Source organism: Suncus etruscus, chromosome 18, assembly GCF_024139225.1.
Source record: "Suncus etruscus isolate mSunEtr1 chromosome 18, mSunEtr1.pri.cur, whole genome shotgun sequence".
NCBI lineage: Eukaryota > Metazoa > Chordata > Mammalia > Eulipotyphla > Soricidae > Suncus > Suncus etruscus.
The window spans coordinates 3,835,558-3,848,458 of NC_064865.1; the positions used below are offsets into that span (position 1 = coordinate 3,835,558).

Here is a 12,901-nt window from a genome sequence, read left to right on the forward strand (position 1 = left end):
CAACTGTGGGGGAAGTAAACTGAAGAGAACCATGGGGCTATTTCCTTCCCACCAAAATAAAGTTGAAAGATTCTGGGTATACTTCTTTCTACAAAATCAAAATCAAAATCAGGGGCGCCTCTGGGATAGAAAGTGTTCCAAGGTCACAGTCAAGTCCTTAGTCAAGGAAAATGCCAGTCTATCAGAGCTAAGAAGCACCTAGGAAGCGATCCAGTCTATGGCTCTGGTATTTGGGATGGTGGAGTGGTGGAGGGAACCGGGAGATAAGAATACCAAGAAAGGGGCCAGAGCGGTGGCGCAAGCAGTAGGGCATTTGCCTTGCAAGCGCTAACCTAGGATGGACCTCGGATCGACCCCCCCGGTGTCCCTTATGGTCCCCCAAGCCAGGAGTGATTTCTGAGCGCATAGCCAGGAGTAACCCCTGAGCATCACTGGGTGTGCCCCCCCCCCAAAAAAAAGAAAAAAGGAATATCTAGAAAATCTATGCTTTAGTTTCAGTTCCAAGTGTGAAAATACCTGATCCACATCTCTCCAACTACTGAAGTGGAGCAGAGGGATCCCAGTTATAGTCTGGACCCCACCAACCAGACACCTAACTGCTCGCTCACTGTCCTCGGCTGCGGGACTCCTCGGGGAGTCTGCCTGGGACTTTGGAAAGTGGTCATGGGAGAGAGGCAAAAGTTGGCTCAAGGTCCTGCCGTTGGTGAAAGTCACAGGACAACACAACACTTGGGGACTAGGAGCTCAGTGACCCTCGTGTCGGGTGCTTACATCTTCTGCCAGGTCCTGTGGCGTCTCATCCTCCACGTTCCGCAGCAGGGAGTCAGCCCCTGCCTCGCACAGAGTGGAGGAGATGCTCCCCAGGCCTCGGCCAGCAGCGAGATGCAGGGGCGTGCACCCGTTGAGCATGCGGGCGTCCACTCGGGCACCAGCCAGGAGCAAGAACTGCACCAAACCCCGCTCCTGGGTCTCCACGGCCAGGTGCAATGCTGTCTTCCCACTGGTGCCCTCCTGGAAGGAGAGAAGGTGGTCACCAAGGGCGTCCAGAGACAGCCAGAAGAACTGGCCCTGGAAGGGGCCCAGGTGGAGGGACAGGGCAGGGCTGGGCTCCTCACCTGAGCATCAATCTCAGCTCCATTCTGGAGCAGTAGTTCCATGAGCCGCTGGTTTCTCTGCAAGGTGGCGATGTGGAGACAGGCCAGACCTGAGATGGGGTGTGTGGGGGGGGTAGGGGCTGATTAATATGTACCCATCACCAACTCGCGCTCTCTCTCTCTTCGGGGATCTCTCAGCCCCAAGGGACCTACTGCCCACTCAATGCCCTGGGCCACAGGACTATTGAGACACAAAGCCCAAAACCCCCTCAAAAGTCTGAGGGGAAAAGGACTCAGAGTTTCCGCCTTTCAGAGTCGTATTATCACATGCTTTCATGCTTCAAGGGTCCCGTTGCCAAGTGACACACAGCTCAGCCGGGCACTCGCCCTAACACGCCTCCCTCTCTCAACCTCCACTTATCCTCAAACTCCACTCAAAAGCCACCTCCTTCAGAACTCTCCAGATGTGTGGTCCCCCCAATCTTTTGCCACCCCCAGAGCTCCCTCAGCCTTTATGCTATTGTCTGTACCTCTGCTCTGAAGGGCTACATTCATATTCTTTTTTTTTCCGTTTCGTTTTTGGTCACACCTGGCAACACTCAGGGGTTACTCTGGCTCTAGTGCTCAGAAATCGCCCCTGACAGGCTCAGGGGACCATATGGGATACCAGAAATCAAACCACCGTCCATCCTAGATCAGCTGCTTGCAAGGCAAATACCCTACGCTGTGCTATCTCTCCAGTCCCATACTATATTCTTTTTTCCTTTTTTTTTTTTTTTTTTTTGGTTTTTGGGTCACACCCCGCAGTGCTCAGGGGTTACTCCCAGCTCTACGCTTAGAAACGGCTCCTGGCAGGCTCGGGAGACTCTATGGGATGCCGGGATTCAAACCACTGTCCTTCTACATGCAAGGCAAACGCTCTACCTCCATGCTATCTCTCCAGCCCTCCATACTATATTCTTATAAGAATATAAGAACTTGGGGCCGGGCGGTGGCGCTGGAGGTAAGGTGCCTGCCTTGCCTGCGCTAGCCTAGGACGGACCGCGATTCGATCCCCCGGCGTCCCATATGGTCCCCCAAGAAGCCAGGAGCAACTTCTGAGCGCATAGCCAGGAGTAACCCCTGAGTGTCACAGGGTGTGGCCCAAAAACCAAAAAAAAAAAAAAAAAAAAAAGAATATAAGAACTTGGGGTTGGGGCCGGGCGGTGGCGCTAAAGGTAAGGTGCCTGCCTTGCTTGCGCTAGCCTTGGGACCGCGGTTCGATCCCCCGGTGTCCCATATGGTCCCCCAAGCCAGGAGCAACTTCTGAGCGCATAGCCAGGAGTAACCCCTGAGCGTTACTGGATGTGGCCCAAAAACCAAAAAAAAAAAAAAAAGAACTTGGGGTCGGAGAGATAGTACAGCGGCATTTGCCTTGCAAGCAGCTGATCCAGGACCTAAGGTGGTTGGTTCGAATCCCTGAGTCCCATATGGTCCCCCCTGTGCCTGCCAGGAGCTATTTCTGAGCAGATAGCCAGGAGTAATCCCTGAGCACCGCCAGGTGTGGCCCAAAAGCCAAAAAAAAAAAAAAAAAAGAATATAAGAACTTACTATATTAAGTTAAAGGGGGAAAGAGCAGAATGAAATGGGGTTCCTCCCCCTTTAAGCTACTCTAAAATGAACCTACTTGGTTGGTCACCCAGGTGTGGTCCTGGTGGTGCTTAGGGATTACTCTGGGTTGGGGTGGGGGATTGTGGTACCAAGGACCAACCCCAGACCTCCTACATGCAAAGCATGCTCTCATTCCAGCCCTGAGGCAGCTCCTGCTGGCTCATGCCTCACTCCTTACATTTACTGCATCTCAATGGTTCTGTTTTGTTCCCAGAAACAAAGAGATTCAAGTCAAGCTCCTAGAATAGCACTCACAGACATGCAGAAGGCCCTCATTGCAACTAAAAAAAATGAATGGGTTTCTTTAATCTCCACTTGGGCCAGGGATATAGCTCAGTGGTAGAATACATGCTTCATCCCTGGCACTCCATCACCAAAATTATGCAGAACATTTCAATGGAATGAGGTCAAGTTCAAATTATGCTTAGCACGGGCCCGGAGAGATAGCACAGCGGTGTTTGTCTTGCAAGCAGCTGATCCAGGACCAAAGGTGGTTGGTTTGAATCCTGGTGTCCCATATGGTCCCCCGTGCCTGCCAGGAGCTATTTCTGAGCAGACAGCCTGGAGTAACCCCTGAGCACCACTGGGTGTGGCCCAAAAACCAAAAAAAAAAAAAAAAAATTATGCTTAGCATGCAGCAGGTTTGTGGTGAATTCAAAGATCACATTCAATTCGACAGCAGAAATGAACTGAGTACTATGATGATGGCCAAGTCATGACCCTCCTTCCCTGAGGGTGGGTCTTCTCCCCGAGGTGGCCCCCACCTTGCCAGTTTTGCAGTTGGAGGTCTAGAGAGTGAAGTGATCCTCTGCCTTCTTCTGGCTGCCCTTCCAGCAGGCAGCGGGCACAGTCCAAATGCTGGCGCTGGCAGGCCACATGCAGGGCTGTGTCCCCATGCCGGTCCTGGAGCACCCGGCTGGCCCCCTTCAGCACCAGAGCCCGAACTGCATCCGGCTGGTCCAGATGAACAGCTAGATGCAACGCTGTCTGTAGGCAGGCACAAAGAGAAGGTCATGGGGGCCACTGTGCATGTCCAACCCACTTCCTACTAGGAATAAGGGAGAATAGCAGTTGCCATCTTCCCATAACTTGGGCAGATAGCTTCTAAAGGCTCCGGTCTTCCAAGGACATGCAACCAAGACCTTCCCTCTGACATTCCCCAGCAAGCCCTTGCATTGCAACCTCAATTCTGGAAGTTGGGGGATTACAGTAGCCCCCTGCTCTTACTCAGTATCAGAAAAATCAGAAGAGTCCAGTTCTCCCTTGGGGCTGGGAGGAAGAGAAGCTACAGACAGGGCTGTCTAACAGATCCTTCCATCAGCACCCTTGCAGGGGCTCCCCCAGCTGCTGGCCTTCACCCCACTCCCTGCTCTTGGCCACCTGCTGTGTACTGAGGTGTCAGCACCCAGTTCCCTTGCTCAGCTGTGAGCTCCATGTGGCCAGAGGCTTTGGCTTACTCATCTCTGGATTTTCTGCTTCCAGCCTCGGGCCTTGCATGTGCTCCTGAGCAAGCAGCATATGCTTAGGAGAAGCAACCAGGGCAAAATGAACGAATGAAGGGGCTCCTTCCCCCTGCCCGTCCACCCACCTGGTAGAGGTTGTTCTGAATGTCCAAGACCTCCTGAGGCAGCAGAGCCAGGCAACAGAGCAGCACGGCTGGTGCTTCATGAATCACAGCCAAGTGGACCAACCTGGGGGGGACAAAAGGCAGGGTTGGGGGTGAGAGTCCATGCCAGAAAGGAAGGCTTGAGGTAAGGAGGGGTGGTACCCTGGAGTCTGAAGGAACACAGCAGGGCTTTCTAAGTACCCAGAGAGGTGTAGAAAGTGCGAGTCTAGGTCAGGAAGTCAGGATGGAGGCTAGAAAAAAAACCAGGAGCCGGGGGTGTGGAGGCTCAAGTTCCTAATTCTGGCCTTCCGGAGACCCTGAGCTGGACTGAGAAGTGTGGGCAGGCTACTGGTGGATCAGGGGCTTCCTGTACAGCCGCCCACACCCCTACTTCGGGCCTCCCCTCAGCCCCAAGCCCAGATGTGTGTGCCTCAAAGCCAAACTGAAAGTTGCTGAAGGAGGAAGGGTGGGAGCATCGAGGTGTTTACTGGGCTCTATGTCTATATCCCCAAAGGGGGGACAGAGAAGACAAATATGGGGTCCTCCTGTTAGCCAGCAGCTTAATATTATCCATTCTTGGGGCTGGAGAGGTAGCATGGAGATAATGTGTTTGCCTTGCATGCAGAAGGACGGTGGTTTGAATCTCAGCGTCCCCCATATGGTCCCCCAAGCCTGCTAGGAGTGATTTCTGAACATAGAGCCAGGAGGAACCCCTGAGCGCTGCCGGGTGTGACCCAAAAACCAAAAATAAAAAATAAAATAAAAAAAAATATTATCCATTCTAAGGGAGAGAAAGCTGAAGGTCCCAGAAGAGGCCTCCAAGAGACAGTTGCAATGGCATCCACTCTAAAGGAAAGAATCGCCCACCCACCCACACTGACAGGGTATGGGGGTGTCCCGGCCTTCATACGCCTCTATATACCTCTAAGGCAAGAGCTGCGCTGCTGTGCAAAGCATGCGTATTTGTCAGGGGACAAAGGGTAGGGTGTGTGGGGAGGGGAAGTTCCAGTCCTGGGGTTTCCCCTGCATCAGGTGGGGAAAACTCGAGCCAGACCTGGAGGGCCCGGGCTGGGACAGCTGCCCTGGGGCAGGGGTGACAGGCCGGCTCTGCTAGGATGGGAATGGCATAGCAGGGCTGGGGAGGGGAGGACAGGCAGGGCCCCGGAGAAGAGCGCAGGGCAGGAGGAACCTGGGCTGGAAATCCCCTCGGCCAGCTCCGCTCCGCCGGTCACATTCCCGCAGCCACCTCCCTCTCTCCGGCCTCGTCCCTCCTCCCACTTCCTCTTCCCAGTCCCAGCATCCATCCCACAACCCAGACAGCTCCCCAGGAAGAATGAATGTACACCCTTCCTCCTGGGGATCCCCTGGGGATTCTCCACTCCTCCCCACCACCCCAGTCTAGACGCCAGAGTTGACTCCCTGAGAGAGAAGATAAAAGCTGAGGCCTCAAAAAAAGGCTGACAATTCTTGGGGGGCGGGGGTAATGGGGTGTCTATTCCCAGGATCAAAGGCCCGCTGCCCTTTGGAGGCCCCAGGGAACACCCCACCATCACCATCACCATCACCATCACCAAACCTGGCTGTGGGCCTGGAGATTGGTGGAGTGGGCCCAGAGTGCTGAAAGGTTTGGGGTCACTCCTTCGCCCCACTTGTCTCCAGGCTATCCTGCCTGGGGCCCCCAGATCTGCAGCTCTGAAGCTCAGATTAAGACAGACACCTCCAGTTCTCTCTGCCTCCTCCTCAACTCATCAGACACCCCAGTCCTCTCCTCTGGGCCTCACTCCTAAATCCCTAAATCCAATCATCCTGTACGTGCTTTCTTTCTTCTTCCCCAGGAGCGAGACCACCATGGCTGAGTGGCCTCCTGGTCACAGCTAGACCCAGTCTGGAGGAGAAAGGGGGTCAGACCCCGGGGTGCAGAGGAGGTTCAGGGGTGTCGGAGGGGAAAATGACTCCAGCCCTCACTTCCCCTTTCTTTGCAGAGGAGGAAGTAACCCGGGGCTTCCAGCTGCTCGTCTGCTGGGGCAAAAGCACCCCAGTCTCAGTACTACCCCTTGAATGGCTAGTGTCATCTGTGCACCCCGAATTTCCTGGCCTCTTGGGGCAAACCCTAAGTGGCACGGTGTGGTGTGTTCCTTGGTGGCTTTCTGAGATCAGGCTTGGGAACCCCAGAGACCTTGCCTGTCCCCTAGTAGGGAAACCCAACAACTGGACTGCTTTGGGGTGGGGTGGGGGGCACTTTTCTCTTCCTAGAGGGGGTTCTGCTCCTGGGAGGTTTCCAGAGGTTCTTTGGGCTGGGGGTTGGCAGCAGGTGTCTGGCTCAGGGTCTCCCCAAAAGGCTGGACACGAAGTTGCCTGTCCCCTAGTAGGGAACCCCAGCAACTGGACTGCTTTGGGGTGAGGTGGGGGACTTTTCTCTTCCTAGAGGGGGTTCGGTTCCTGGGAGGTTTCCAGAGGTTCTTTGGGCTGGGGGTGGCAGCAGGTGGCAGGCTCAGGGTCTCCCCAAAAGGCTGGACACGAAGTTGCCTGTCCCCTAGTAGGGAACCCCAGCAAGTGGACTGCTTTGGGGTGGGGTGGGGGACTTTTCTCTTCCTAGAGGGGGTTCTGCTCCTGGGAGGTTTCCAGAGGTTCTTGGGGCTGGGGGTGGCAGCAGGTGTCTGGCTCAGGGTCTCCCCAAAAGGCTGGACACGAAGTTGCCTGTCCCCTAGTAGGGAACCCCAGCAAGTGGACTGCTTTGGGGTGGGGTGGGGGACTTTTCTCTTCCTAGAGGGGGTTCGGTTCCTGGGAGGTTTCCAGAGGTTCTTGGGGCTGGGGGTGGCAGCAGGTGGCTGGCTCAGGGTCCCCCCAAAAGGCTGGCAGAGGGGAGGCCACTGACTTGGGGGGGGTCAGGCCTTGGTGGCTGGCCCTGACAGGTGCATGCAGAAGTGGGGTTCAGCAGAGAGCCTGGCTGGGGAATGGGGCCCCCAGACTCACGTGTCCCCATCCTCGGAGATGTAGGTGAGCGCTTCCAGCTGCTGCAGGCCGAGCCCTGGGGCGTCAGGGGCCGGGGGCTCCGGGTCGGGGTCCCGGGGCCAAGGCCAGGGGGGCTCCGTGAGCGAGGACGAGCCGTAGGAGGAGTCCGCGCGCTCCCCGTCGGGGTCTTCCTTGGGCAGGGAGCGCAGGGACTCGATGCCCGAGTCGCACTGGCCCTCGTCCGCCTCGTCCGGCCCCTTCGGCGCCGCCGACATCCCGCGCAGCCAGGCCCGGGCCCGGCGGCCGAGCGCAAGGTCCTGGGGCCGGCGTGGGGCCCCCCGAGGGGTCTCTCGCACCCCCAACGGGGACGCTCGGGCGCGGCGCGGCGAGGACGCGGCTCGGGGCCCGGCGGGGTCCACGGCCGAGCCGGCGGCTGCTCAGCCCGCACCCCGTTCGGACGCGCCCCGCCCCGCCCCGCCCCGGCCGCGCTTCCGGGCCCAGGCTCCGCCCCTCGGAATCCCCCTTTCCCCGGCCCTCCGGGCCTGGCGGCGGCCACCCCTGAGTTGCTCCGCTCGCAGTGCTCCCCTCCTCCAGGCTTTCTTCCTAAGGCTTCGGGGTCTTTTTCTCCCCAGCCTCCGTGTCTTCTTTGCCCCCACCCCACCCCTGTTCCTTTATTCATTCTTCATTTGCTTTATGTATATACTTTTGATTTCTTTATGTTTATTCTATCTATATATTTATTCTATTTCTTTATATTTATTCTATTTATATATTTATTCTCTTTCTTTATATTTATTCTATTTATATATTTATTCTATTTATATATTTCCTTATCTTTTGTCTGGGTACCAGGCATAGAGAGAGCTTTGAACCCTTAGGAGCCTCCCTCACCTCACCCCCTGTTCCTTTATTCATTCTTTATTTGCTTTATTTATATGTTTTTTATTTATTCTATTTATACATTTATTATATTTCTTTATCTATTTCTTTATATTTTGACTGGGTGCCAGGCATAGAGAGAGCTTTGAACCCTTAGGAGCCTCCCCCACCCCAACCCCTGTTCCTTTATTCATTCTTCATTTGCTTTATTTATATACTTTTGATTTCTTTATATTTATTCTATTTATATATTGATTATATTTCTTTATATTTTGTCTGGGTGCCAGGCATACAGAGAGCTTTGAACCCTTAGAAGCCTCCCCCACCCACCCCCAGTCCCCACTTAACTCATTTTCATTTTTTTTATTCATTATTGTTATTATTAGAACATTATTTTTGGTTTCTGGGTCGCACTCAGCGATGCTCCTCCCTCTTGTTTTTATCTTATGAGAATAGTTAACAAGATTAAAAAAAAAGACATTGGGGTAATTGGAAAAGTAAATTTTATTTATTTAGTGAGTTAGTTTTGTGTATTTGTTTGTTTTGGTTTTGGGTCACACTCAGGAGTGCTCAGGGGTTCCTCTTGGCTCTACGTTCAGAAATCGCTCCTGGCAGGTTCTGGGGGACCCTATGGGATGCCGGGATTTAAACCACCATCTTTCTGCGTGCAAGGCAAACGCCCGACCTCTGTGCTATCTTTCTGGCCCTGGAAAAGTAAATTTTAAATTATTCCCTTGGAGGGGCCGAAGAGATAGCACAGAGGTAGGGCGTTTGCCTTGGATGCAGACGGACCCATGTGGTCCTCTGAGCCTGCCAGGAGTGATTTCTGAGTGTAGAACCAGGAGCACCCCTGAGCGCTGCCGGGTGTGACCCCAAAAACAAACAAACAAACAAAATTATTCCCTTGGAGATAAATTTAGGTTAGGGTTCATCTGTAAAACCCAGGAAACCACAGTCTCTCCCTATCAGAAGAATAAATTTTATCTTTTATTTTTTTTCTATTTTCGAATGAAAATAGAAAAATGGGAGAGGATGAGGATAAATAAAAATTACATATCTGTTACAGACTCTAAATTCTAGTAGAAATGAAAATCCACGTTAAAGGTCAATTGAAGGGGCCGAGGAGATAGTTCGTCAGGTTGAACATATGCAATGGCCCTTGAGCACAGAGCTGGCAATGGCCTCAAGACTCACCTGGAGTAAAGAGAGAGAGGAGAGAGGAAAGAGAGGAGAGAGAGAATATTTTATCTTTTATTAATTGGTGAATTTTTCTTTAAAACTAATGACTTTCTTCTTTCTTAGTCTATATGAAGAAATAAAAACATATCGCCTACACTACATAGCTTTCCGCACCTCGGGTCCATATGATTAAATATACTTATTTGAAAATGAAATGTTTTTGCCTATTTCTCAATATTCGTGTCAGGACTTGCTCTTGGCTCTGTGCTCAGGGAGCACTCCTCTTGGCCAGCTCAGGGGATAGAATGCGGGTGACAGGGCTTTAACTCAAATCAGCTGCAAGCAAGGCAAGCACTCTACCCACTGTTCTATCTCACTCGGATCCCTTCATTCTCCTTGTTTTTATTTTACTTTATGTTATTATTTTGTTTGTTTGGCCACACCTAGTGGCGGTCAGGAATTATTCCTGGCTCTATGCTCAGAAATCACTCCTGGCAGGCTCAGGGGACCATATGGGATACCGGGATTCATACCACACTGTTCTGCATGCAAAGCAAACGTGCTACCTCATGCTGTTTCTGTGGCCCTATTTTATTTATTTTTTAATTTTATATATGTTTGGGTTTGGGGCCACACCCAATGGTGCTCAGGTCTTACTCCTGACTTTGTGCTCAGAAACTGCTCCTGGCAAGCTCCAGGGACCATATGGGATGCCAGGGATCAAATGCTGGTCTGTCCTGGGTCGGCCATGTGCAAGGCAAAGGCCCTATGGCTGTGCTATCTCTTCGACTCCCAATCTATTTTTAAAGGAATATTTGTTAACAGTCTACATAAAGCCGAGTGTCTGTTGGAAAGCACGTGGGTGGAGGGACATGAAAACAGTTTTCTGCCCATCACTTATTTCTTTGCATTTCTCTTACTTTCTCATTTCTCTGTGCCAGGAATTTGGTTAAGGAAAGAAGACCTTCATTTTCTTTGTTCTTAGTCATTTACATTGTGGTGACAAGATGGAACCCTTCACAATCTTTAAAGGAACAGTTCTTCCTTTGGGTCCTTTGAGTTCTGTCTCAAGTCCCAGATCATACAGACTGGCACAAGACAGTTTTTTTCCAAAACCAATTTTGACCCCCAAAACTAGGCTTTTTTTCTAGAAATTTCCTGGGTTGAGGGTGCCACATGATAGGCCAGAAAGATAATACAGAGGTTAAGGTAACTTGCCTGACATATAGGGGGATTGACCTGGGTTTGATCCTAGAAATCCAAGAGCACCAGGAGTGATCCCAGAGAACAAGATCACCTGATCCCACTGGGTATGACCCAAAATCTGGGGAGGTGATACCCAAAACAAACAAAAAACAGTGCTCATATATATATATTATATATTTTTATTACTTAAAAGAGCCAATTAGGGTGATCATCTCTCACAGGGATGAAACACATCCTGGGTGGTTACCACATCAGGTTACCCAGGGGAAATTCAGTTCCTCATGGTGGGGCCAGGATGGGGAGCTCTAGACATGCTGGGTCACATTCTGTTGAGGAGGTTCTTTCTGCAGCCCCATCTTTCCTTTCCAGCACATCTTTCCTTCTTCCTGGTCCCTGTTTTCCCTGAACCTCAGGAGGCCACAGGCAAACTCCACCCACGTAGTGAGCTGCAAACCATGATTTATGCTCTATGAAAATTACCATCGTTGAAGGCCTGGCAGTGCTGTCCCAAAGTCAGCCGTTGGCAGAGGGAAGAAAGCTGAGGTGTGTGTTGACAGCTGCCTGCCAGCTTCCCCGTTCACTGCCCTCTCCTGTGCGACTCATGTTATCCACCCATTGGACAAAATGAATGGAGCTGACACCACTTTCCTTGCTGAAAGCCAAGCAAGTCATATCATTGCAGTAATGACCAACTTACAAGGGCCAGAGGCTTTTTCCGCAAACTTGTTCTATGGTCTCACTCTTCAAAAAAAACTCCTTGGTGGGGCCGGAGAGATAGCATGGAGGTAAGGCCATTTGCCTTGTATGCAGAAAGACAGTGGTTTGAATCCCGGCATCCTATATGGTCCCCCGAGCCTGCCAGGAGCGATTTCTGAGCACAGAGCCAGGAATAACCCCTGAGCACCACTGAGTGTGGCCCCAAAACCAAAATAAATAAATAAACAAAACAAAACTCCTTGCTAAGTACCAAATGGGGCCATGTGCAAAGACAGAACAAGGTACACAGTGAACCAACGATACAGGAAGGTAAAGGTAGGAAGGCTCATTTCTACCTGAAAATGGGAAGGGGGAAGGATATGGGTTGAAGGGGAACCTGGGAAAGTGGGGAGTGGAGAACAGCAATGGGGATGAGATGAGAGCCTAATCTCTTTGGGGACTAGAGCCCGAGCATGTACTGAGCAGGAGGCAGGAGAAGCCCAGAGGGGAAAGCCCAAGGAAACAGAAGCATCTTCTTCCTTTGGGGTCAGCATGACTTCAGATGCTCTCCACTTCCTCCCATAACAAGTTCCTCTCCCCTCCCTAAAGTCTGGAGCAAAATACAGTCATTAAATTCTGACACAGCCCATCTGAACTCAAACTTGAGTGTTATCACTGTCATTTTGTTTTTGGGGGCCCGCACCCAATGATGCTCCTATCTCTGTCTCAGGAATTATTCTTGGGGATCATATGGGATGTCAGAAATTAAATCCAGGGGGCCAGAGAGATAGCACAGCAGTAAGGCATTTGCCTTAGATGCAGAAGGACAGTGGTTCGAATCCTGGCATCCCATATGATCCCCTGAGCCTGCCAGGAGTGATTTCTGAGCATAGAGCCAGGAGTAACCCCTGAGAGCTGCCGGGTGTGACCCAAAAACAAACAAACAAACAAAAAAAGAATAAAAAAGAAATTAAATCCAGGTTGGCTGCATGCAAGGCAAGCGCCCTGACCACTGTACTATATCTCTCCAGCCCCTAGTACCCCTCATTTCGGACATGGAAAAGGAAGTTTCAGAGAAAAAAGTTGATTTATAATAAATAAAATAAATAATATAAATAAAATCAAATAAAATTAAGTATATTGGCAAGTTTTCCTTAAAAGTCCCTGATCAGGGCCCGGAGAGATAGCACGGCGGCGTTTACCTTGCAAGCAGCCGATCCAGGACCAAAGGTGGTTGGTTTGAATCCTGGTGTCCCATATGGTCCCCTGTGCCTGCCAGGAGCTATTTCTGAGCAGACAGCCAGGAGTAACCCCTGAGCACCGCTGGGTGTGGCCCCCCCAAAAAACAAAAACAAAACAAAACAGAAAAAGTCCCTGATCAAAACCCACCTCTTCAAGAACATCTGGGGGGTTGGGGCATAGGCAGTCTTTGCAAGAACATAATAACTCTGGGGAGGCCGGAATGATAGCACAGTGGTAAGGTGCTTGCCTTGCATTCGGCCAACCCTGGAAGGATCCAGGTTCAACTCCCAGCATCCCATATGGTCCCCAGAACCTGCCAGGAGTGATTTCTGAGCATAGAACCAGGAGTAACCTCTGAGCGCTGCCGCCAGGTGTAGCCCAACAAAACAAAACAAAA

The 12,901-nt window shown here is 51.6% G+C and overlaps 1 protein-coding gene across 1 annotated transcript in view; it reads right to left on the bottom strand.

Annotated features, from left to right (window-relative positions):
- The window catches only part of NFKBIE (NFKB inhibitor epsilon), an 8,361-nt gene extending 784 nt beyond the window's left edge, over positions 1 to 7,577 (bottom strand). The window contains exons 1-5 of the mRNA XM_049765526.1: positions 7,324 to 7,577; positions 4,333 to 4,435; positions 3,509 to 3,731; positions 1,116 to 1,204; positions 772 to 1,011 (exon numbers count right to left, since the gene is read on the bottom strand). Of these exons, the coding sequence (XP_049621483.1) occupies positions 772 to 1,011; positions 1,116 to 1,204; positions 3,509 to 3,731; positions 4,333 to 4,435; positions 7,324 to 7,577 (909 nt within the window). The remainder of the gene's footprint in view (positions 1 to 771; positions 1,012 to 1,115; positions 1,205 to 3,508; positions 3,732 to 4,332; positions 4,436 to 7,323) is intronic.
- Between the last annotated feature and the right edge of the window lie 5,324 nt (positions 7,578 to 12,901).